This window comes from Gouania willdenowi, chromosome 20, assembly GCF_900634775.1.
Source record: "Gouania willdenowi chromosome 20, fGouWil2.1, whole genome shotgun sequence".
Taxonomy (NCBI): Eukaryota; Metazoa; Chordata; class Actinopteri; order Blenniiformes; family Gobiesocidae; genus Gouania; species Gouania willdenowi.
This window is the reverse complement of record NC_041063.1, coordinates 28,658,144-28,685,799: the sequence shown is the minus strand read 5'-3', so window position 1 is coordinate 28,685,799 and position 27,656 is coordinate 28,658,144. Positions and strand designations below refer to the sequence as shown.

Genomic DNA, 27,656 nt, shown 5'->3' with positions numbered 1-27,656 from the left:
AGGAGGAGATTTGTCGCCTTTCTAACAAGCTAAAAAAGAAAGGTGAATTAGTCAAGGCAAGGCAAATTTGTTTGTATAGCGCATTTCATACTCAAGGCAACTCAATGTGCTTTACATGATAAAACATTCAATTGTTTAAAATCAATAAGAACATTTAAAATCATCAGTAAAATCAATTAAAATCATCAGTAAAATCATCAACAAACACATTACATCAACAACATGACCAAAAATCTCTCAGTCATATGCAGTAGAGAAAAAAAGTGCCTTTAACTTTGATTTAAAAAAAATTACTCACCAAGTATACGGACACAGTTGTACAGCAGTCAGCAACGCTGTCATCCTCGACGCTAACACAAATATACACACGCACATTCACTCAGAGCGGCTTTTCCTTCCTGCTCTGTTCATTTACCGCTGTCTTTAAGTTTCCTTTCTTCAGCCTCCATGGGTCACACTTGGCCGCTGCTCAAGCCTCTTTCCTTTTTTTTTTTTTTTTTTTTTTTTTATTTTATATTTATTTTGTCTGCACATGCTGTCAAAGGTCAACACTACAAGAAGTGCAATCTTTTTTAGACAGCAATGCATTTTTTTGTTTTTTTGTTTTTGCAATTAAATAAATTGCATTATTTTATTGCATAATTGTGACCATCACCAGCCCTCCCTAAGGAAGGGTAAGAAACACTTTATTAAAGGGAGAATATAAAAAGAGAGAGCAGTGTTACACCTAGGGGGGGAGGTGGAGGGAAAGAGAGCAGGGAGGAGCGATTCAAGGTAGAGAAATGGAAGGGTGGGGAAGAGTTGATTACTGAAAAGTGAGAGTGAGATGTGAAGTTGTAGGCGTGAGGCTTAACTATAATGGTGGTGGTTGTTGGCAGAGGGAAGGAGTGAGTGGTAATACCTGAAACAGGTATTTGGGATCAACGTGTCTAAAGTTAAGCCCACTACCAGTTTGATCCCACAGTCCAAGGCATGCTAGTAGGGATGTAACGATTCACTCAACTCCCGATACGATTCGATTCACGATTCTGGGTTCACGATACGATTTTCTCACGATTTATTTTACAAAATGGGAATGTTGACAAATGACTGAAAAATATTCCTTTATTTTTTTGGGGAAAATACTATACTATTGTCCTTTTATTTTTCATTGTCAAAAGAATCCCTTGATAAACTATTCAAAATGATGCAATTTAACTAAAAATAAATCTTGAATGAAATAAATAAAGGAATAATACAAATGAAAATGAAGCCTATTAATTTAAATTCTGGTTCTATAATAAACAATTCAAAACTGCATAATAGTTCTTTTTCTTTTTAAAAGTGCAACTGAAAATGTATTTTGTGCCTTAACAATTGGACTTTTAAAAAACAACAAAAAAAAACCAGTCATTTTACTGTATTTACGTCAGATATTTGTTTAGACCAGCAGAGGGCGCTGGTAACCCAGTGGTCGGTTGGCATGCAGTTATTCCACCAGTGAAGAAGAGAAGCTATGCTAGCAGACAGAGCTAATAGAAAAACATGACTTTTAAAGATATTCACGTAATATTACAGATATTCTTTCGGTGCTAAAGGAGTAAAGAATCATTTATGAGCATGTTTAACAGTAAATGGCGGCCAGAAAGAAAATAGTAGCAGATTTCCGCCCGTCACGTCCGCTTCTGGAAGGATTAATATATAGCGCCCTCTGCTGGTTAAAAAAAGTACTGCGATTCAATTTTCAGAGCATCGATGTGAACCGTGGTACCTATGAATCGATTTTTAACTGCCTTACGATTAATCGTTACATCCCTACATGCTAGTGATGTATGTACAAGATACTGCCACTGCAAACCCAAGCGCTGCCCCGGACTCGAGGACGCAGCCAGAATAGCAGAAAGAGTGGGGGCCAGGGAGCCCAGACAACCCCCCCCGGCCGAGCAGCCCCCAGATGCCCCCAAGACACCAAGCCGAGAGGCAGCCACCGCCCCCCACATACACACCCGAGAAAGCACCTAGAAGCCGAGGAGCCGGCGCACTCCGCCACCACCCTATGCCCCTCAGTTATTGCTAAAGTCCCCTCGTCGCCCCACCCACCCCCAAGGGCCCAGCCAGACCGCCACACCGGCATGCGGCGTGCGCAAACCAGAGGCGGTACTTTGGGTACTGCCCAAGCAGGGGCCACCCCACGCCGCATCCACTGGTTTGCAGGACCGTGGCCCACACCACCCACCCCGAAAGACCCCCGCCAGGACCGGCCAAGCCAGCCATCCAAGCCCGCCGGTCCCCAAGAGCACCCCCCGGGACCGGGAACCCCCAAGGGCGAGACCCCAGGGATAGCCCCCCCGGGAGCACCCCCCCCCCCCCCCAACCCAGCCCACGAACCAGCCACAGTCAAGCAGGACAGAACAGGCCCCGCCGCCCACCGGACAGCGCAAGCCACAATAGCACCCACCCAGTGTGGAACATCAGTCCCCAACTAAGAGCGCCCCGGACCCACCCACCGATAAGCCGACGGCAACCGCAACCACCGCCCCCCAGCAAACAGCATCATCTTGAAGCGCCAAGCAACCCTGCCCCAACCCCGCTCCAAATCCCAGCGCGCCCACCCCCCACACCGGCAACAGGGAGCGGCCGCATCAGGGTCAGCACAGGCCCGCAGGGCACCACGATACAACGCCCTCTACTGGGAGGCGGCCCCGGCCCCCCGACAAGAGAGGACGCCATCAGCCACCCAAGCAGGGCTATCCCACCAGCCGACAAGCGGGCGAACCCAAGCACCCCCAGCCAGGTCCCGCCAACCCACACTCGCGCCGACACTAGAACCCCCCCCCGACACCAGCACAGTCCGGAGGACGGCGGGGCCCCAGGCCACCCACCCCACCAAAGGCAGCGCGGCGCCACACCAAAAGGCAGCCAGCTCCCGGACGGACGGCAGGAGAACACGCCCCAAGACGCCCCAACCAAAGACCCACCCCCGGGGAACCCCCACCCCGGAACAGCGCCCACGGGGCCCAGCGCACCCAACCAACAGACCAACCACCCCCGACGCGGATCTGCCAGGGCAAGAACCACAGGCCGCGCCCCCACACATCCACCAAGCACAACTCCGGGGGGGGCCCCCGCACGGGCAAGGCTGAAGCCTTTTTCCATCCATAGTTTTCTCCGAGTTGCAAACATTTTCTCCAGTATACACCACTCATTCATACATTCACACAGCCAACCTGAGTGGATGCGTCTTCCGCATTATATTGCGTTATATGCAGGGTGCGCATGTGTGATGTCACAATGCGTCACGTTTTCAGTACAGAATTATTTTATTTTTCTCTTTTGGGGAATTTTAAGTCTTTAGTAAATATATTATTGTCTTAAGTTATTTTTGTAATTTTTCAAAATTGATTATCTTGTGATTTGGTTTCTGTGTGTAGAGAGACTGTTGGTTTTCTTTCTTAATGGTGTTGGGGGAGGGGCTTCATGCTATATAAGAGGCCTTCAGCCCCACAGAAGTAGTGTTTGTGTATGAAGGGGAGCTGAGTACATGGCAGGTACAAACTCATGGAAAAAGACTGAGAAACTATTATCACTATTATCTTATTATTATTATATTTTATTTTTATTTTTTAATTTTTATACTATTATTATTATTATTATTATTATTGTTATTATCTTGTGTATTTTATTTAGTTTTGCACATTCTAGTCTAACTACTGTTTATATTTATTATTATTTTTTGTAGTTGATTGTTATTTAATGTTTACACTATTAGAGAGAGCATAGTTCACCAAGTCAAATTCCTCGTGTGTATAACATACATTCTTGGTCAATAAAGTTGATTCTGATTCTGAAAGCTGTAAATATTGTTCAAAGAACTGCACTTGGATCTGGTGTCGGTAAATCAATTTTTTGCACATTTTGGGCGGACCTGCACAATAAAGTCAAACAACACGTGTCTGACTATGCCATAACATTTTTTAGAGGCATAATCCACTACAATTGGTGTCAGAAGTGGGGTCTGGCTAGTCGCAGGGTCGACTACGGAAACAAGAGGAGGAGGAGGAAATTGGGTCACTGGAGGAGGAAGATAAAGCTTCTACCAAACAACTCATGGCTGAGCTGGTGTTTATAATGAAGAAATTTCTGAATGGACAACATAGCAGAGAAGAGGGCCTGCTGGGGGAGCTTCATGGGCTGAGGGCTGCCATTCCAGACCAGTGCACTCCACCTCCACAGCTATATCCAGTAGTCCCCGTATGAGGGGGCTACCAACCACTGGTGTCACGAGAGTGGTAGTGCACTGGTCACCACCTAAGGGAAGAGCCAGAAGTTTCTTCATTCAACAACAACTGGGAGGGCGAAGGCGGACCCAGACCAGACTGGAGGCAGTTCAGTGATCCTAAGATTCCACCCCATCGTGAAGAAGACAAAAATAATTATCTGTTACAGTTGGAGCATACAAACATGGTGATGACCAGAGTCAGAATGGGCATGCCGGCTGGTCCCACTTCTCTCTGGGAAAGCGCTCGAGGCAAATTCTGCCATGAATGAGGAGGAAGAACATAGCTATACCTGCTTGAAGACTGCACTGCTCACCAAATTTATATTTCTCCAGGGACGTCCCGCCAGCGCTTCCGAGTAGCCTCTGTGCCGTACGGGGAAATGCCTACAGAGACGTATCATCGGCTTAAGGGGCTCTACCGGTGCTGGATTTTACCAGATCAACTGTCCAAGGACGTGATTGGGGAGGTGATCATGATGGAGCAGCTGCTTGCTGTTCTTCCAATGGATGTCAGGACCTGGGTGAAGGAGCATGAACCTGAGGATGGTATCACCGCTGCAAGGTTTGTCCTGCAATACCAGATTGTCCATCGGGGTCCCTCTCACTTTTCCAGTTCCGGTCAGCGTCGAGCTCCACTGCCTGGACCACCACAACATCGCCAAGGAGAGTTCAGCCAGGACACTAGAGGTACTGCCAGCTCTACCCCGTCCCAGTCAGCACCTGGCAAGACCTAATTTGTTTTTACTGCCAGCAACCGGTGCATAAGGCTTCAGTGCGTCCAATGCGTGGAGCGTGTTATGCTCCTGTCGTTGAGATTGAGCAAGGGGGGAGCCAACCTACACTAAAAACTGAGAAACTGGTTTATGTGAATGGTCAGCAGGCTGTGGCACTGCTTGACAATGGGAGCTTTACCTCCCTGATCAAGAGGAGTTTGATTCTTGTCGGCAGTATAGACTATCGCTCCAAGACAGACATTGTTTGTATTCATGGGGACTGTCATGTTTACCCAAAGCAGAGGGAATGTGGTGTGTCCTGTAGTTACCCGGGCCCAAGTCAAAGTTGCTGGTCTCCAACCTCTGCCAGACTTGGATGGTAGTCTGTGTAAGGGAGGGACCATGCAAATCCCGGCGAGAGAGGCGTTTTGAAAAAGGTCTGGGGGGTACTGTGCATGACACCAAGGACTTAATTGTTGATGGGCTGTGGGAAGTACCTGATAATATTGCTCGTCTGCAGAGACAGGATGTTTTACTAAAATGTTTATTTGAGAAGGTGGTGAAAACCACACACCCTTCCTTTTCGGGTAAAGAGCAGTTTATGATCAAAAATGATTTTTTGTATGCTTGTAATGATGGTTGCGAATGTCTAGTTATCCCCACTAGTTGCCGACAGTTAGTGATGCGTCTCGCGCACACACTACCCTGGGCCGGACATTTCAGTTGTCACAAAACATACCTGTGTATAAGCACTCGATTGTTTTTGGCCGGGTATGTACACTGACATAAAAAGTTACTGTTGCACATGTCCTACCTGCCAGCTGACTGGTTCTCCTCGTAAATCTGACAGGGGGCTACTCCAGCCACTTCCCATCATCGCAGAGCCGCTCTGCCGGATCGCCATGGATATCGATGGTCCATTGCCCTGGAGCGGCCGATGTCACCAATACACCCTGGTCGTGTGCGACTACGCCACCTGCTTTCCTGAGGCATTCCCTCTTTGGACTATTACCGCTTCAAGTGTGCTCAGGGATCTGATCGAGCTCTTCTCTCGGGTCGGAATACCGGAATTAATATTGACTGATCAGGGCACAAACTACACCTCGTGGCTGCTCCAACTGTTCTACCAACAACTGGGCATTTTCACTCTCAAAACTATGGTAGGGGGTACCATCCACAGATGGATGGGTTAGTGGAGCGGTTTAATCAAACTCTAAAGAAAATGCTCCGGAAGTTTGTGGATGACTCCGGGAAGGATTGGGATTGCTGTTTCCCAAACCTTTTGTTCGTTTACCGTGAGGTGCCCCTGGCCTCGACGGGCTTCTCGCCCTTTGAACTGTTGTATGGGTGGGATGTCCAGGGTCCATTGGACTTGCTCAACTCCATGTGGACATCCCCAAAGTCTAAAGCCAGCGAACGAGGGGTCGTGCAGTTTGTCCAGATGAGGGACGGACTGGCTCAGTATCAGGAGGAGGCAGCTGAGAACCTGCGGGAGGCCCGGCAAAAACAAAAGAAGTGGTACGACAGACAGGAACCGGAGCTTTGAGCCAGGACAGAGGGTACTGCTTTTACTTCCCTCCTCAAACAGCAAGCTTCTGGCCAAGTGGCAAGGCCCGTATGTCATAATATGGCGTATGGGTCCTGTCACCTATGAGATCCATCACCCTGAAAAGGAGTGGAAAGATCCTGGTGTAGCACTTCCTACTGCTACCCTCTTGGTCCAAGCAGTGGAAGAAGAGGAGGATCCAGATTAAGACTGTAGCGATGCATCGACAATGTCGACTATTCGGTTCTAAAAAATCGTCGATGTCAAATCCGGAAGTGGTTGTGTTGCCACGCCTACTCGCCACACGCATGTGAGTGACCAAAACAAACCAGCATGGAGGACGAAACTCCGTCTCCAACCACCTTTGAGGCTCAGCAGCCTGCCCTCAAAGGTATGGGAATACTTTAAACGAAGCCATAATTACAGCTACAATATTAATGTAATCAGTAAAGTGTTATAATCCCAGGCTAGAATCAGAAGCTCTGATAAATTCACTCAAGGAGCTTGAGGACCAGTATATTAATCACAAGGCAAAACAAGTGAAATGTATTATACAGTGTTTAGTGCAACAATCAGTGAGGTGTACATTATTTGGTAATGACCATGAAATTATTATATACAGTACATACAAAAAAGTGAATCAAATTACAGTATTTCATCAATCATTAATAATTAGTAGTTCATTGTTCATAATTCATTGTTTATAGTCCATAGTTCATAATTCATCATACATAATTCATAGTTCCCCAAAAATTCATGGAATTCAAACACTCATCCAGGCCAGATTATCAGCCTTTCTAGCAAAACCAATCCAGTCCCTGCAACTAAAATCCAGTCCATACTTTCCGGGTCCCAAACGCTGCGTGAATGACTACGCTGTGTGATGTCACACCTAAACAGGAAGACAGCCCGATGAACGAAGCAATGAAAGATTAATTTAAAATCAGACCCACACCTCTGGGACATTGAGAAACCAATCATTCGGAACAAAGCCGAGAAATGCGGACTTTCCTTTATTCCGGAGGAGATGGACTTATCAATGTCAGCGACGTATTAGCAGTGAGCGTGTCCTCCACAGTCCAATAGAAGGTTGGGATCGCTTCATATAGTTCACTTCTCAGAAGTAAAAGCAGTTTTAAACCATGTATGCAGCCTCATGTACATTACCCCTGACCTTCATTCTGCTACTGCTAAACACATACTAGAGCTTTACAGACAAAGATGAATACTGAAAGAATAAAGTGACCGTAGTGCAGTGATGGATAAGATATGGGAACTGATATCAAACAGAATGAAGTGAGGTAGTGCATAAAGACCATTATAAGCATAATAAACTGTAGTTACGGTGTAGGCTGAGGAAACGACAAACAAAAAGGAGGTAGAAACAAAGTTCACAGCTATAAAAGTCTGAGGTGGGGGGGTTGTGTGTGTGTGTGGGGAGGAGTCAGGAGTTGAGGAGCTGGACAGACTGTGTTAAATTAGTTACATTTTCTGACGTCTGTTTATGTCTTGGTGTGTGAGACAGGTTCCTGCTTGTCTCCCTCTCAGGGAGTTTGTCCAACTGCAGGATGTAGAGGGGTAGGACACGTCAAAGGATCTAGATACAGTAGACACCACAGGTACCTGTCTGTCTGTCTGTTTCTACCCTATTTCAATCTGTTTCTACCCTGTCTGTCGCTAACCTGTCTGTCTCTCAGTGCGTTTGGATGTCCGTACTCTGACATTAATCTAAAGAAACCTGTGGTACTTCCTGATTGTCTTGGAGGAGAACGAACCATTACCCTTCTACCTGTCTCACTGCATCACCATGGCAACCAGGATTACAGGTGAGCCTGTCTGCCTGCTTTACTTTACATGTCTGTAACCTGTTTGTCTGTCTGTGAGCAGTGGAGCAGTTCACTCTGGGTCTGAAGACGAGTCCCCCTCTAAGAGGAGACGAGGGACAGACAGGTGGGTGAGTCTGTGTCTGTCTGTCCCTCATCTGTCTGTCTGTCTGTTATTGTGTCTCTGACTGTCTGTCTCTCTCTCTGTCTGTTTGTGGATAATCAAGGTTTTTAATTGTGGATATTTGGCTCCACCCACAGCTTCTCTCAGCCAACCAAATTGCTTCATGTGAAACAGGAGGAGGAGGAGGAGCTTGTAGAAGGTAGGCGTCAGAGCCGTTTAGAGAGAGAGTCAGTGATTCATGTAGACTCAAATAGTTCCAGAAGTTATTGGCAATTCAAATCTATTGATTCCGAGAGACATAACTGGGATTATCTGTAATTTGTCGTCAATAACTGCATTGATTTACAATATTTATACAGTACACGTCATATGTATGTGTATATACAATATATGTTAATAATAATAATCCACTAACATGCTTTAATGCACATGTTAATAGGTTTAGATATGCTGATAATAATAATATCCAAGATGATTTACACTGCTCACTTCCTGGAACTATTGAGAGGCTCCGTGAGCCGCCATTGCTGGAAAAAAACGGACAATTGGCGTGAACCAGGGTTGTGGTCAATTACATTTTTCAGTTACAATTACGTTTTCAATTATCCATGATCAATTACAATTCAATTGTGATTATGATGACCAGCATTTTTTAACTACAATTAAATTACAGTTATTTTTTTCCACCTGAAAGTCAATTACAATTATACTCTCAATTATTAAATGTCTTAACCATGTCTTAAATCAGCTGTAAAATACACTAACAATTATCTGTCATCTGATTTGTTTCTCATCTTGTTAGGCTTAAATCACGGCTATAGCCCTTGATTTATTTATTATTTTAAATAAAAAAGTATCTTCATAACAGCTCATAACAACCAATTCATGATAAAAAAGTGTTGAATTCCGTGTTGGTCACGTGTATTGCGTAAGCAGGAACCAGGCTTAGAGCAGTGAGTGCCATCGGATACAGTGGGGCAAAAAATGATTTATTCAGCCACGGGGAGAACATGCAAACTCCACACAGAAAGGACCCAGGTGTCCACCCCAGGGCTTGAACCCAGGACCTTCTTGCTGTGAGGTGGACGTGTTAACCACTAAGCCACCATGCGCCCAACTTTCAACACCTTGAAATGCTTCTTATGAAGCCACTCCCTTGTTGCCAGGGCGATGTGTTTGTGATCATTGTGGTGCTGAAAGACCAGCCACGTTTCATCTTCAATGTCCTTGTTGATGGAAGGAGGTTTTCACTCTAAATCTCACGATACATGGTCTCATTCATTCTTTCCTTTACATGGATCAGTCGTCCTGGTCCCTTTGCAGAGAAACAGCCCCAAAGCATGATGTTACCACCCCCATGCTTTACAGTAGGTATGGTGTTCTTTCTCCTCCAAATACAATAAGTTGAGTTTTTACCAAAAGTTGGTTTCATTGACCACATGACCTTCACCCAATCCTCTTCTGGATCATCTAGATGTTCTCTATCAAACTTCAGACGGGCCTGGACATGTAGTGGCTTAAGCAGGGGGACACGTCTGGTACTGCAGGATTTGATTCCTTGTCGGCGTAGTGTGTTACTGATGGTAGCCTTTGTTACTTTGGTCCCAGCTCTCTGCAGATCATTCACCAGGTCCCCCCGTGTGGTTCTGGATTTTTGTTCATCGTTCTTGTGATCATTTTGACCCCACGGGGTGAGATCTTGGAGCCCCAGATGGAGGGAGATTATCAGTGTCTTGTATGTCTTCCATTTTCTAATAATTGCTCCCACAGTTGATTTCTTCACACCAAGCTGTTTACCTATTGTAGACTCACTCTACCCAGCCTGGTGCAGGTCTACAGTTTAGTTTCTGGTGTCCTTTGACAGCTCTTTGGTCTCGGCCATAGTGGAGTTTGGAGTCTGACTGTTTGAGGTTGTGGACAGGTGTGTTTTATACTGATAACCAGTTCAAACAGGTTCCATTAATACAGGTAGTTGAGGTTCATCTATGATGAAAATTACAGACCTCATCTTTATAAGTGGGAGAACTTACATTTGGAGGCTGAATAAATACTTTTTTGCACCACTCTGTGTAGTAATAATTTTTATTGAAATTTCATGCCAATTACAAAATCAACTATCTAAACTCAATTACAATTCAATTACAATTATAACAGCAACACATTTTTTCAAGTACAATTTCAATTATAATTATGCCATAATTGTAATTAATTATCAATTACGCGAATACAATTATAATTGACCTCAACCCTGGTGTGAACAGAGTTGTCGCTACTCTCTCTCTAAACGGATCTGGCAGATGTCATTGTTTGTCGTCATGACGACGGCCCAGTGCTGTCCTCTGATTGGTCCTCTCTGCTCAGAGTCCTTCCTGTCTGTCTGCTGGAGGCAGCACCGCAAGATCCTCCGTGGGGTCCCTCTGACCCCCCCCCACAGCGTCCAGCACTGGGATGTCACACAGGTGGGACACATCTACTGACACAATTACTGACACGCATATACATCTACTGACACACATACACAGCTACTGACACAGCTACACACACACCTACTGACAACTACTGACACCTACACAATTACAGACACAGCTACTGACACACCTACTAACAGCTATTGACACACCTACTGACAACTACTGACACAACTACACACACCCCTACTGACAGCTACTGACACCTACTAACACCTACTGACAGCTACTGACACACCTACTGACAGCTATTGACACACCTACTAACACACTTTCTGACAGCAACTGACACACCTACTCACACCTACTGACACACCTACTAACACACTTTCTGACAGCAACTGACACACCTACTGACAGCTATTGACACACCTACTAACACACCTACTGACAGCTATTGACACACCTACTAACACACCTACTGACAGCTACTGACACACCTACTAACACACCTACTGACAGCTATTGACACACCTACTAACAGCTACTGACACACCTACTGACAGCTACTGACACACCTACTAACACCTACTGACAGCTACTGACACACCTATTAACACACCTACTGACAGCTACTGACACACCTATTAACACACCTACTGACAGCTACTGACACACCTACTAACACACCTACTGACAGCTACTGACACACCTACTAACACCTACTGACAGCTATTGACACACCTACTCACACCTACTGACAGCTACTGACACACCTACTAACACACTTTCTGACAGCTACTGACACACCTACTAACACACCTACTGACAGCTATTGACACACCTACTCACACCTACTGACAGCTACTGACACACCTACTAACACACTTTCTGACAGCTACTGACACACCTACTAACACACCTACTGACAGCTATTGACACACCTACTCACACCTACTGACAGCTACTGACACACCTACTAACACACTTTCTGACAGCTACTGACACACCTACTAACACACCTACTGACAGCTACTGACACACCTACTAACACCTACTGACAGCTACTGACACACCTATTAACACACCTACTGACAGCTACTGACACACCTATTAACACACCTACTGACAGCTACTGACACACCTACTAACACACCTACTGACAGCTACTGACACACCTACTAACACCTACTGACAGCTATTGACACACCTACTCACACCTACTGACAGCTACTGACACACCTACTGACACACCTACTGACAGCTACTGACACACCTACTAACACCTACTGACAGCTACTGACACACCTATTAACACACCTACTGACAGCTACTGACACACCTATTAACACACCTACTGACAGCTACTGACACACCTACTAACACACCTACTGACAGCTACTGACACACCTACTAACACCTACTGACAGCTATTGACACACCTACTCACACCTACTGACACACCTACTAACACACTTTCTGACAGCTACTGACAAACCTACTAACACACCTACTGACAGCTATTGACACACCTACTCACACCTACTGACAGCTACTGACACACCTACTAACACACTTTCTGACAGCTACTGACACACCTACTAACACACCTACTGACAGCTATTGACACACCTACTCACACCTACTGACAGCTACTGACACACCTACTAACACATCTACTGACAGCTACTGACACCTACTAACACACCTACTGACAGCTACTGACACACCTACTAACACCTACTGACAGCTACTGACACACCTACTAACACACTTTCTGACAGCTACTGACACACCTACTAACACACCTACTGACAGCTATTGACACACCTACTCACACCTACTGACAGCTACTGACACACCTACTAACACACCTACTAACACACCTACTGACAGCTATTGACACACCTACTAACACCTACTGACAGCTACTGACACACCTACTAACACACTTTCTGACAGCTACTGACACACCTACTAACACACCTACTGACAGCTATTGACACACCTACTCACACCTACTGACAGCTACTGACACACCTACTAACACATCTACTGACAGCTACTGACACACCTGCTAACACCTACTGACAGCTACTGACACACCTACTAACACCTACTGACAGCTACTGACACACCTACTCACACCTATTGACACCTATTAACACACCTACTGACACCTATTAACACACCTACTGACAGCTACTGACACACCTACTCACAGCTACTGACACAGCTACTGACACACCTACTCACAGCTACTGACACACCTACTCACAGCTACTAACACACCTACTGACAGCTATTGACACACCTACTCACACCTACTGACAGCTACTGACACACCTACTCACAGCTACTGACACAGCTACTGACACACCTACTCACACCTACTGACACACCTACTGTTCGGCTGGGGGGGGGGTGTGTCCAAAGCATTGATAGTTGGTAATGGAGGAGGGAGCTGATTGACAGTTGAGACGCCCTCTGCCTTCAGACTGCCTCTAAACAAGGCTGGAGTAAAACTCTTCACATCCAACTTGTTTTACTTCACCAGTCACACTGCTATCAGTTCTGATAAAGACAGAGGACAACATGTACCATCGGAGAACAAAACAACAAGGAAAGAACATGGAGTCAATGAGCTTCCAGCAAGAAATAAAAATCGCCAAAATGAAGAGGTCAACCCAACCCCCACATCTCAGGACCCACCTGCTTCACCCCAAAATTCACCTACTTCCACCTCATCCAGCTTCTCTCCTACCCCTGCCTTCTTGGATTTAACTGCCCAGATGAACGAGCTGGTTCTGGCTGGCACAAGACTAACACCCCACCCTTTACCTCACCATGGTCAATCTGCACCACCCATCCCTCCTCAGTGATACCAGGCCCAGGATCACTCTTCTCCTCAGGCCAGCTGTGTTCATCTTAGAGCGACACAGGTCTGATGTGTGCTGGGTCCAGACTGCAATAGCTTTATTTTTAGGAACAACCAGAAAAAGTCAGGGCCTTATGGAGTTAATGCAGCTTCTTTAATTCCTGTGGTGACAGGTAACACAGGTAAAATTGTTAAATTAAAGAAAAACAAAAATCTTAATAGAGATAAAAATTTGACTCCTATAACATGTCATCCAAAAAGTCCACCAGTGTCTCCAGTAAAGTCTTTAAAATTAGCTCTTCTTAATGTTAGATCTCTTGTTAACAAGTCACTACTAATTAATGATATTATTTTAACACATCACTTGGACTTTTTATTTCTTAATGAAACATGGTTGAATGATGGTATCAGTAATACTATTCTCAATGAAAGTTCACCACAAGACTTTATTTATTTAAATAAGTGTCGTACTTACAGGAAAGGTGGTGGAGTTGCTGCCATTTTTAAATCAATATTTCAGTGCAAAGAAATAATATTTGGTGATTTTATCTCCTTTGAATATATGTCATTCTTACTGAAGGGTGATTCAAGAGTTCTGTTTTTAGTCATTTATAGACCCCCAAAATTTTCTGGAGAATTCATGGATGAGTTTGTTGAACTGCTGTCAGTTGTATGCACTGAATACAACTTTTTAATAATAACAGGTGACTTAAATATTCATGTAGACAATAACATGGACAATACTGCCAAAGAACTGTATGCTTTAATGGATACTTTTGGTCTTACACAACATGTGACTGGTTCGACACACACTCAAGGTCACACTTTGGATCTGGTTATCTCTAAAGGTGTTGATATCTCTGCTGTTGATGTAAGAGACTTAGCTCTATCTGATCATTTCTGTGTCTTTTTTGACCTAGAGACTGTAACATCTGTTCCCCCTAGTTATGTGTGTTTAAAGAAAAGGTACATAAATGACAACACGTGCACAGTTTATGGAAGCCATAGCAATGACACCAACATTGAGTGCTGAGACAGTTGATGATCTTCTGGATGAGTATAATAGAAACGTCTGTAATGTCATAGATGTGGTGGCTCCAATCAAAACTAAGAGAAAACCAAACACACAGAAAACACCTTGGAGGAGGACTGAGATAATGCAGAATTTGAAATCTGACTGTAGAAGAGCTGAGCGTAAATGGAGATCAACAAAACTCCAAATTCATCTAGAACTGTACAAAATAAGTCTGCGAAAATTCAATGATGGCTTGTTCAAAGCAAGGCAGCAATACTTTTCTGAAATTATTGCCAAAAATGTCAACAACTCTCGCACGTTGTTTTCTGTAATTGAAAAGCTCACAACCCCCCCAGATCAGATAGCCCCTGAATTACTGTCAGCTGGAAAATGCAATGAATTTGCTGTATATTTCAATGAAAAAATACAATCAATAAGGTCAAACATCAGAACAAACCAGCAAAATCACAAAAAGCTTGAACAGCTTCAACCACTGAGGGAGGAGTCAACTACAATGTTAGAGTTTATTACAGTGAACCCAAAAACAATAGAGGAGACTGTTCAGCAGCTGAATCCATCAACGTGTTGCCTTGACACAAAACCCTCAAACTTATTTAAAACTGTTGTAAAGTCATTTATCACTGATTAGTATCAGATAATTAACTGATCATTCCAATCAGGCACCGTACCAAAATCCCTGAAAGTAGCTGCTGTTAAACCTCTGTTAAAAAGAGAACACTGGATGCCTCTATACTGGCTAACTATAGACCAATCAGCAACCTTCCATTCATGGCCAAGATCATTGAGAAGGTGGTCTTCAACCAACTGAGTCAATTCTTAACATTCAACAAAATATTTGATACATTTCAGTCAGGTTTTGGTTCTCATCACAGCACTGAAACTGATCTGATCAAAGTGATCAATGACATAAGGTTGAACACTGATTCAGGAAAAGTATCTGTTCTCATTCTATTGATCTAAGTCTGCATTTGACACTGTAGATCATACAATTTTGTTGCACAGATTGCAAACATGAGTTGGACTAAATGTTAAAGTAATGGTTTAAGTTCTACTTGGAGGATCAAAGTTATTTTGTAAACATTGTAAACTTTGAATCTGACAGATTACCAATGTCCTGTGGGGTTCCTCAGGGATCTGTTCTTGGACCTCTTCTGTTTAGCCTTTATATGCTTCCTTTAGGACACATTTTACACAACTGTAAGGTTGATTATCAGAGCTACGCAGATGATACACAACTATATCTATCACTGAACCCAGATGACTATGGTCCCATTGAGGTGTTGTGTGACTGTTTAGAAAAAGTAAACTGATGGATGAGTGAAAACTTCCTTCAACTAAACCATGACAAGATGGAGGTGATTGTCTTTGGTAACAAGGAAAAGAGGACTGCTGTCAGCAAGTATCTGAGTCTGGATCTTTAGAAGATAAAGACCAAGTCAAAAACCTTGGTGTTCTGATTGACTCAGATCTGACATTCAGCATCAGATCAAATCTATCACAAAAACATCTTCTACCACCTAAAGAACATCTCCAGAGTGAAAGGTTTAATGGCTCAGAAAGATCAGGAGAAACTGGTCCATGCTTTTATCTCCAGCAGACTGGACTATTGTAATGGTCTTCTGACAGGAATCCCCCAAAAGAGCATCAAACAGCTACAGCTGGTTCAGAACGCTGCAGCTCGGGTCTTAACCAGAACAAAGAGGTCAGAGCACATTACTCCAGTTTTAAAGTCTTTACACTGGCTCCCAGTCAGCCTCAGAGGAGACTGTAAAGTTCTGCTGCTGGTTATAAATGTGTGAATGGGTTTGGTCCAGAATACATCAGTGACATGTTAGTCAGGTATGAACCCAGCAGGTCTCTGAGATCTATGGACACAGGTCAGATAGTGGAGCCCAGAGCTCACAGTAACCATGGTGATGCTGTGTTTAGTTGTTATGCTGCAAAGAAGTGGAACAAACTGCAGCAGAGCTGAAGTCAGCATCACATGTGAACATTTTTAAATCAAAGTTAAAGGAACTTTTTTCTCTACTGCATATGATTGAGAGAGAGATTTTTTGTCATGTTGTTGATGTAATGATGATTTTACTGATGATTTTAATTGATTTTACTGATGATTTTAAATGTTCTTATTGATTTTAAACAATTGAATGTTTTATCATGTAAAGCACATTGAGTTGCCTTGAGTATGAAATGCGCTATATAAATAAATTTGCCTTGCCTTGCCTCTCTTTGAGATCACAGCCAGTGGCCCCACCCACGATGGTGGCTCTTTTATACTGGCGTTTGGAGCGTAGTGACATCATAGAGGTGAAGTCATTGCCCTTTCAGTTGGGGCTCCGTCTATAAGCATCAGCTCCCTCCTCCATTACCAACTATCAATCCTTTGGACCATACACAGCTACTGACACACATACAGACACCTACTGACACACCTACTGACAGCTACGGACTTACTTACGGACAGCTACAGACACTAGCTCACTGTCTGTCTCTCACCTGTCTGTTGTCCAGGTGTCAGATTTTGTGCGTTCTCTTCCTGGTTGTGAAGGACAGGCGGAGCTCTTCAGAGAGGAGGTGAGTTGACCAATCAGGTGCTGTAGACTCAGTGACATCACAGGTGGCTGAAGTGATCTGATTGGTTCTTGTGTCTGTCCAGCAAATTGATGGGCGGGCCTTCCTGCTGCTCACCCAACAGGACATCGTCAGGATCATGTCCATCAAATTAGGCCCCGCCCTCAAAATCTACAACTCAATCCTGATGTTCAAACACGCTGAGGACAGTAGCCAATCACAGGCTGAGAGCTCCACATAAGCCCCTCCCCCTCCTTGTCAGAAGACAAGTTGATTAAATCTAAAACAGATCTTTATTTGTACCTTTTCCAACGACTCAGCGTTCATTAATCACATGATCAATAAATATTAGAGATCCCCACCTCTCATTGGCTGCTTCTCAAAACAATAACAATAAACATTAATCAATAATAATTTATGATCAGTTCCAGTCCATAGCTCTGATTCTGGTCTGCTTTCCTATAAACTCTATAAACTTCCATTATTGTCCACCTTATCTTTGTTTGTTTATTCTGTTTTGTCTGTACGGTGACAAATATATTATTATTATAAACAGTAAACACAACAAATGGGGGCCTGTTGTGCTAACGTAGGATAATCCTGGTTTATCTTATCCCTGATCTGGTTGTAGTAAAGCTGGATAGTGACATCAGTTACCATGGTGATGAATGTAGTCTGTTTTATCTCCTCATCATTGTTCTTCAAACAGAGTCATCGTCATTGGTTACACATTTAAATCAATCACATCAACTCATCAGTTATTAAAACTAGACATCACATCCTGGATGAGATAAATTATCAGAGTAAATAGTGTCTCTAGATGACATCACTCTGTCACCTAGCAACCACAGTAAAAAACTTATCTTTGATACTGACTTATCCTTTAATTCTCATATTAAACAAATCTCAAGGACAGCCTTCTTCTACCTCTGTAATATCTATAAAATCAGGAATATCTTGACCCAGAGTGATGCTGAAAAACTGATCCATGCATGTGTTACATCTAGATTAGATTATTGTAACTCTATACTGTCAGGATGTCCTAGTAACTCACTAAAAAGTCTCCAGTTAATTCAGAATGCTGCAGCTAGAATACTAACAGGTACTAACAGGAGAGAACATATTTCTACAGTATTGGCTTCTCTTCATTGACTTCCTGTAAAATCTACAATAGAGTTTAAAATCCTCCTGTTAACATACAAAGCTCTACATGATCTAGCTCCTGTATATCTATAGAGACCTGTTAGTGTCCTATCATCCAGGTAGATCACTCTGCTCTCAGTCTGATGGTCTTCTAGAAGTTCCTAAAGTGTCTAGAAGTAGAACAGGAGGCGGAGCGTTCAGCTACCAGGCTCCTCCCCTTTAGAACCAGCTCCCAGTCTTACTACAGGAGGCTGCTACTCTCTACCTTTAAGGTTAAACTCTAAACCTACTTATTTACTAAAGCATATACTGTATAATAGCGTTAAGCTAACCACTAGGAACAAAGCTCTAAAGCTAAAAATAGGAACTAAGAACTAAGATAATATAGTAGAACATTATAAACATGATCCACCATCTACACACATAGCTCTAATGGCTGTAATGAGATGATGTCCAGTCAGACACAGTTGTACCAGGTTGTAGACCAACCCCCCACTTCTGTCCCTGGTTGTATAACCATCATACTGCTCACACTGCTTCATTTACACTGATGTCCACCACATAGATCATTACATGTGATCAGTAGAAGATGAAACCTGGTCTGTAGTGGTAACATCTCAGATCATGGAGGATACTGTAATACATTTAATATTAATATTAACATAACCACTAGGAACGAGTGTATCATGTTGTTCTGCAGTCTGTGTCTTCTCCTCTCCTCTGAGGGTTCTCTTTTCTGTTTCAGGTGTTTTGATGCTGGAGCTGGTGGTTCCTGATCAATGGTTCACAGCTCAACTAGTCTAGAACATTCTGATGGTCTATCCTTCTATTCTATTCTGTTTGTCCTTCTGAATCAGAATCAACTTTATTGATCATGTAATGTATGTTATACACACGAGGAATTTGACTTGGTGAACTGTGCTCTCTCTAATAATGTAAAATTAAATAATAATCAACTCGAAAAATATAAACAGCAGTTAAAGACTAATATATGCAAAACTAAATAAGATAATATAACAAGATAGTAATAATAATAATAATAGTGCAGTAGTGCAGGTGAACATTTAAATATTATATGTTTATGTACATGAACATTCTCAGTGACAGGTTGATCCAGGGTTGTTATGTTTAGTTCCAGGTTATTTCACAGTAACAGAAACAGGTCTGACTCTCTATGACTGTTTAGTGTTGATCACAGTGACAGCCTGGGGGAACAAACTGTTTTTATGGCGTACAGTGATCTGTAGCGTCTGCCAGAGGGGAGGAGTTTAAACAGATTGTGTGCAGGGTGGGAGGAGTCTGCAGTGATGCTACCTGCCCGTTTCCTGACCCTGGACAGGTATAAGTCTTGGATGGAGGGCAGATCAACACCAATGATCTTTTCTACAGTCCTGACTATCCTTTGTAGTCTGTGTTTGTCTAGTTTGGTTGTAGATCCAAACCAGACAATGATGGAGGTGCACAGAACAGACTGAATGATGGAGGTGTAGAACATGGTCAGCAGCTCCTGGAGCAGGTTGAACTTCCTCAGCTGATACAGGAAGTACTTCCTCTGCTGATACAGGAAGTACTTCCTCTGCTGTGCCTTTTCCCTGGTTGTGTCTATGTGGGAGGTCCACTTCAGGTCCTGTGAGATTGTGGATCCCAGGAACCTGAAGGAGTCCACGGTAGCCACTTTGCTATTCAGAATGGTAAGGGGGGGAGTGGGGGGGGATTTCTCCTGAAGTCCACTGTCATCTCCACAGTCTTGAGCGGGTTCAGTTCCAGATGTTTCTGACTGCACCAGAGATCCAGCTGTTCCACCTCCGTCTGAAGGCAGACTCGTCCCCATCCCTGATGAGACCGATGATGGTGGTGTCGTCTGCAAACTTCAGGAGTTTCACAGAGGGGTCCCCTGAGGTGCAGTCATTGGTGTAGAGGGAGAATAGCAGTGGGGAGAGAACACACCCCTGGGGGGCGCCAGTGCTGAGTGACCGGGTGCTGGATGTGATGCTTCCCAGCCTTACTTGATGCTTCCTGTCAGACAGGAAGTTGGTGATCCACTGACAGGTGGAGGCCAGCACTGTGAGCTGGGTGAGTTTCTGGTGAAGGATGTCCAGGATGATGGTGTTGAACGCAGAGCTGAAATCCACAAACAGGATCCTAGCGTAGGTCCCTGGGGAGTGGAGGTGATGCAGGATGTAGTTCAGTCCATGTTGACTACATCCTCTACTGACCTGTTTACCCGATAGGCAAACTGTAGGGGGTCCAGCAGGGGTCCTGTGATGTCCTTCAGGTGGCTCAGCTTCTCAAAGGACTTCATGACTACAGACGTCAGAGCAATGGGTCGATAGTCATTGATCCTGTTCACTAACCCTAGTGGAACCAGATGTTCTCCACCTCTGAACCTGGTTCTAACAGAGATTTATTCCTATAAAAATAAGGGAGTTTTTTTTTCCCACTGTCACTAAATGTTTGTTCATGTGAATCTTGTTGGATTCTTTCTTTCTCATTATGGACTTTATATTTTGTTCAGCGCTTTGAGATGATTTGTAATTTACGCTATATAAGTAAAGTTGAATTGAATTGAAACAATCATGATGCCCTGAAGCAAGATGGCGCCACGGATGGCTGCTGTGGTGTGTTGGTGCGCACTATTTTGTCATGTTTTTGCTGTAAAAATCCTCTATTGAGTGCTCTTACTCCAGAGTTCTTTAACATCAGGGCAACAAGGATTTATATTTCATCGCTTCCTCTGTGGATTTACTGGACATTTTACTCAAAGGTTGGTCACCTTTGCTCACGCAGTGAAGTGCCAGAGGAGAGGAAAAAGAGCTTGTGCGCCTCCGTTAGCGCAGCAGACGCACACCGTTACCGGGGATATTCCTCTCTAACGTGCGCTCACTGTGTAACAAAGTGGACGAACTCCAGCTGCTGTTGGGTAGAAACAGAGACTTCTCCTCATCTTCTGTTCTGTGCTTCACGGAAACATGGCTGTGTGGAGCGGTACCGGACTCTGCGCTGCAGTTGGCCGGCTTCCAACTTCACAGAGTGGACCGAGACATGGAGCTACAGAGAAGAGGAAAGGTGGAGGAATCTGCTTTTATGTGAACAGTAACTGGTGTAACTACATGACAGTGATCCTCCAGCACTGCTCTCCTCACCTGGAATCCTTTATTATCAACAGCAAACCCTTCTATTCTCCCCGTGAGTTCGCTTCATTCATCCTGGTTGGTGTGTACATCCCACCGTCAGCTGATGTGTGTGAGGCACAGCGCACACTCGCCGACCAGATCCTGTGCGTGGAGCGGACCTACCCGGACTCTTTTATCATTGTGCTTGGTGACTTTAATAAAGGTAACCTCTCACACCATCTCCCCAAATATAGACAATTAATTAAATGTCTGATCAGAGAGGAGAAGACACTGGATCACTGTTACACCACACTAAGCAGTGCTTATCACACTGTTTCCCACGCTGCACTGGGCCAATCGGACCATTTGATGGTCCACCTGATTCCTTCATACAGACAGAGGCTGAAGCTCTGTAAACCTGTGGTGAAGGAATCTAAACAGTGGACCAGTGAAGCAGTGGAGAAACTCCAGGAGTGTTTGGACTGGACTGACTGGGATGTTTTCAGGTCTGTGAACAGTTCTCTGGATGAGTTTACAGACGCTGTGACGTCCTACATCAGCTTCTGTGAGGACAGCTGTATTCCATCAAAGACCAGGGTGAGTTATAACAATGACAAACCCTGGTTCACAGCTAAGCTCAGAGGGCTGAGGGCAGACAAAGAGGACGCTTTCAGGAGTGGAGACAGAGCCAGGTACAGAGAGTCAAAGTACACGTTTGGAAAGGAGGTGAGAAAAGACTCAGAGAAACTACAACATCAGTTCTCTGCTAACGACTGCTTCTGTCTGGAGAGGCTCAGGTAAATAAGCAACTACAAGCTCAGAGCTCCTGATGCTGCTAACGACCTCTACCTGACCAACAGTCTGAATAACTTCTATTGTAGATTTGATAGACAATGGGTCAGACCTGACTCCTCCCCCTCACACCTCTGACCAGCCTCACTCCAACACCTTCACCCCCCAGAGTCTCACAACAGCTGCTCACATAGGGTTTTTCCACCAGGCAGGAGCTGGAGCTAACCTGGAGCTAGCGCGTGTTTTGGCTCCGAGCCATTCTGTTTCCACCAACATAGCTCCAGCTCTCTGAGCTAAAAACCAGAGCTACGCTGGCCCCACATAGCTTCTGGGCTACAGCTCAGCTCTGTGGTAGGCGGGGTTATCGACGGTCCTCCAAAAAACGAAAAGCAGCCTTTTTTTTTTTTTTTAAACTAGTGAGCGGCTAGTCACATTAGCGCAAATCCAACAAAGAACATTTAAAAGTGAGTGAAAGAAGACAGAGCAGTGGTCAGAGGAGGAGAACATTGTTTCCTGGTTCTGGATGTCTGAAGAGGTTCAGGGGAAGTGGGTGGAGCCTCACGGACCAAACAGAACTACAGCCATAGAGGAACTCGTCCTGTAGAACTGTAAGTTTTATTTCACCTGTTATTAAAATACTACCAATATTAACTTGCTACAATATTCCCTCATCAATATTATGAACGTTACGTCTAACGTGGTGTAGGCTAGTTAGTTAGCCTGTGGTTAGCTAGGAAACATAATACTTTAATATTCCTGAAAGAAGCTGTAATATTTCATTGATCTTATTGTTACACAATGATTATGTAATAATATTAATATGGTAACAACGTTTCTGATCATTTCACAGTTAGATTTAAAGGTTTATCTGTAGCTCAGCTCATCTTCATCTCAGAATAAATACAGTTAGATTTATTTATTCTATGTAAACATCAACATGATCAATATTATCTGTTGGTTCATCCTGAAATATTATTATACACCATTTACATTAATTTATATTTGTTTATGAATAAATGAAACTAATATTATTTTCTATTTCTGGACAAAACCAGGCTCATTATTAATCATAAAGCATAGCACAGTCTTTATTATACACTTGTTTTATCATATTTTATTTAATATCTAGAAGTTTAGGGAAATACATACATGATGAACATCCAACTGTTATTGATAATGTAATAAAGATCATCAGACTGATCAATAACACAGGATACAGAGACACACACATGGATTATTGTTAAAAACACCAGATTTAAAACTCCAGATTTCATCAAACTCTAAACTGTCCAAATGATTTATAAAATAAATGTTTATTTATAAAAGTGTTACATAAAAGTTTTATTTTAGAGAGAAGGAGAAAATAATTTAAGAGGAAAACTACATTTAAAGATGAAAAATGTTAGAACAACAGTTAAAAAGATGAATATAACAATATCAGGTTAAATTATGGAACTGTGTAAGTGATGAAATAAAACAACATAAACCAGTTTAAAAAGCTTTTTAAATCATATATTGTTAGTAAATATAAGAAAGAACAGCAACAATTCTACCAAGAACATGTGAAATATACATTCATGTGTATTTATGTTTGATGTGATGTATAAACTGTATATAACACTTGTGTAGATTATATATTGTTAAATAAGATAAATATGTGATATTATCTAGAGTTTAGTTTAGTTTTATTGTGATAAGTTAGATTTATATAAACTTTGCTTCAACCTTCACACTTTAGCTTAAGAATTACACAATTGTTTGTTTTTGTATTTTCTTATTGTGGAGAAATAAATAATAAATTAATATATTCATTTAATGCTTCTATGCAGGAAAAAAAAGGAGGAAGATGTTAATACAGATGTTCTTCATGGAACAGTCAGGGACACGGTTCATGGACCAGAACCAGGTCCAGGACTACGTCCATGGTCCAGAACCTCCAGCTCATGATGAAGTCCTCAGCACTGGTTGGACTGGTGTTGGTTCTGGAGCAGATCGAGGCAGACTTTGGTCCTTTCTAATAGAAAACCTACAATTATTTATAAATAAATGTTAATATATAATGAGTTGGTTTGTAAATATATTATTACTTTGTGTAAATAAAGTTATTTATGTTGTATTTTACAAGGACTTTGTTCATTGTTTAATACCTACTTGTAAACACACACACGTATTTTATTTTATTCAGATCATTTAATTATTCTTTACATCCACTTTTCATAAGATAGAAACATAACCTGCTGTAACACTATTAGGTTTGTATTGTTTTATTTTGATACATTTATAGAATTGAAAAATTCATACAATAATCACCTAATGAGTAACATTTAAATAGAATGTAATTATTTCCTCACATCAAAATGTATTGAAACCAATCAAACAGCAGCAATAGATTTAAAACACATGTGGATCAATAAGGTGTTATTGATCATTAATAACATGATGATGACACAAACATTAAATACAGTCACAGTAGGTTCTCAGTTCAAACACAGATGAATAAATAACATCAGGACTCGTTAGTTTAACACAAACTTGTTCTGATTCTGGTTTTATTGAGTCTCAACAATGTGATCACAGATGTGCACAGTCAGCATTTAGAGCATCTATAATGATAAACAAACATATCATAGTCAACTTATTGTCTTTATCTGCTGTACTTATGCAGGTGTAGTTGAAGCTAAGTAGCTTAGCGAAGGCTAACAGTAACACAGTCATTGTTAAACAATAAAAGGTCTTTGATAATTACCTGTGTTCACTAATGTTGTCGTAGATTCCTGTGACTCTGATGAAAACGTTAAAGTTGCTCAGCTGAATATTTACATAAGATATGATAAACAAAAAATTGTGGGAAATTATAAACACCATAACCATGCGTAAAAGCAAAGAAAACGATACAGACCATTTTATAATAAACAACGTAAAAGAACACAATAAAAACAAAATAGCACAAGAACTCAACAGTTTTTTCATAAATACTGGAAAAGAGATGGAGAAAGGGATTAATAAACACTTAAATGGAACCATTTTGACAATGAGAAGAAAGACATTGATAAGTATTTCATACTTGAAGAAGTAACAGAAGCAGAGGTGGACAGAATAATCACTACCTGTACCTCAAAAAAATCCAGAAACGTTAATAATCTAACTATGAGTCTAATAAAAACCATAACAGCTGAAATAACCCCGCCACTAACATATATAAGTAATCTATCATTCAAGAATCAGACCGATTTACAAGGGTGGAGAAAAATGTAATTTCACTAATTATCGACCTATATCAATATTACCACAATTATCAAAAATACTGGAAAAACTTTTCATGAAAAGACTCGACAAATTTATAGAAGACAATAATATACTACATGAAGGACAATATGGGTTTAGAAAAGGACGTTCAACAGCAATGGCTATAATTGACATCACGGAGAATATAAGAGAAGCATTAGAAAAAAAACTATTTGTATTCGGAATTTTTCTGGACCTAAAAAAAGCCTTTGACACAATTAATCATGATATTCTACAAGAAAAACTTCAAAATTATGGAATAAAGTACAACGCCTTAAAATGGATTAAAAGCTATATGACAAATAGGAAACAATATGTTGACTTTGAAGAACACACATCAAAATGCCAAACCATACAGTGTGGTGTTCCTCAGGGTTCAATTTTTTATACATACACGACATTTTCAAAGTCACAAATTGCCTCAAACTAACGTTGTTTGCAGACGATACAACCATTCTATGATCAGGTAAAGACATTAAGACTCTAATAGAGTCAACAAATGAAGAACTATCAAAAATTCAAACTTGGTTAGATGTAAATAAACTAGCCCTAAACGTCAGTAAAACAAAATTCATTAATTTCGGAAAGAGAAAAATAACAGGAGATATAAGACTGAAACTAAACAAGGAAATAATAGAAGAAGTAAAAGAATATAGGGCACTAGGAGTGTGGATGGACGACAAGCTGACCTGGAAAAAACATATACAAATAGTTAAAAACAAAGTTGCTATAAGCAGTTACATCCTATGGAAGCTTCAACAAATCCTACAAACCAAATCACTTAAAACAATCTATTCTTCACTCATAGCATCGCACTTAAATTACTGCTCCGAAATATGGGGAAATAACTACAAAACGTATCTTGAACCACTATTTAAACTACAAAAAAAAGCTATAAGAATTTTACATAAACCACCACACAACACACACACAAACGATTTATTTGTGGAGGCAAAATACCTAAAACTGCAAGAAATAATACACTATAACACACAAATACATGCATTTAGGGCTTCATCTAAAAAACTACCACATCAGATACAAAAACGTTTCACATACAAACTTCAGACATAATAATGTGTTTAGACCAAACAGGGTTAAATCTAACGTTGGGAAACATAGTACTGTGTATAGAGCCATGAACCTCTGGAATAACCTTGACGCAGAGACACAACAATCCGTTAATCTGACAAGATTTAAAGAGAAAACACGGAGGACATTCCTACACGCATACAAGATCAAAACAGCTGGAAGAACGTAAACAACATCTGGAAAAGAAAGCCTGAGGGGATACGGATAACAACGAGAGTGATGAGGAGTAATAACAGGAACAATGACTGCAGATGAGAACACATCACACACAGAAAACATAAATGAAAAGATGAAATTATGATACGAAGAAGATAAGAATGTTTGACCAGGAAAGAAACGAGCTTTGATGTAGAATTTTCTGTGTTCAAATCGGGACGGATTTAGAGAAGCAAACTGATTTTTTCCGTCGCCCTTTCTGGCATGAAAAAAAGACAAAAAAACGGTGACGATATGATTTCTGCTCTGAATGTTAAAGTGAATTTCTGTGATTGCAACCATGTCGGAAATGAACTGAATAAATAAATAATATTTATACGATGTCAACAGTCATAGCATGGGCTTCATTATGGCGCAGGTGCTCATGGGTAAACCGCTATGAATCAGTGACGTACTGACGTATTGCGGAGACGCAAGGACGTGGCTCCAACCAAACCGGTTCTTCAACTAAACAGGACTAGCTCTGAAGTAGCTCCAGCTCCAACTATACATACTAGATGTTTGTGGACTTCAGCTCTGCTTTCAACACTATAATCCCAGCTCTCCTTCAGGACAAGCTTTCCCAGCTGAACGTGCCAGACTCCACCTGCAAGTGGATCACAGACTTCCTGTCTGACAGGAAGCAGCACGTGAAGCTGGGAAAAACCATCTCTGCTCC

The 27,656-nt window shown here is 42.3% G+C and overlaps 1 protein-coding gene across 4 annotated transcripts in view; it reads left to right on the top strand.

The window, feature by feature from the left end:
* Nucleotides 1-17,853, top strand: part of l3mbtl4 (L3MBTL histone methyl-lysine binding protein 4) — a 28,588-nt gene extending 10,735 nt beyond the window's left edge. Inside the window, exons 9-15 of one of the 4 annotated variants that reach the window (XM_028434309.1) lie at nucleotides 8,043-8,136; nucleotides 8,215-8,343; nucleotides 8,405-8,467; nucleotides 8,602-8,663; nucleotides 10,826-10,923; nucleotides 17,298-17,360; nucleotides 17,443-17,853. In XM_028434309.1, coding sequence (XP_028290110.1) covers nucleotides 8,043-8,136; nucleotides 8,215-8,343; nucleotides 8,405-8,467; nucleotides 8,602-8,663; nucleotides 10,826-10,923; nucleotides 17,298-17,360; nucleotides 17,443-17,598 — 665 coding nt within the window. In that variant the 3' untranslated portion in view covers nucleotides 17,599-17,853. Of the gene's footprint in view, nucleotides 1-8,042; nucleotides 8,137-8,214; nucleotides 8,344-8,404; nucleotides 8,472-8,567; nucleotides 8,664-10,825; nucleotides 10,928-17,297; nucleotides 17,361-17,442 lie in introns of those variants that run through there. The other 3 variants (XM_028434310.1, XM_028434311.1, XM_028434312.1) reach the window with 3 other exon arrangements.
* The last annotated feature ends 9,803 nt before the right edge of the window (nucleotides 17,854-27,656 follow it).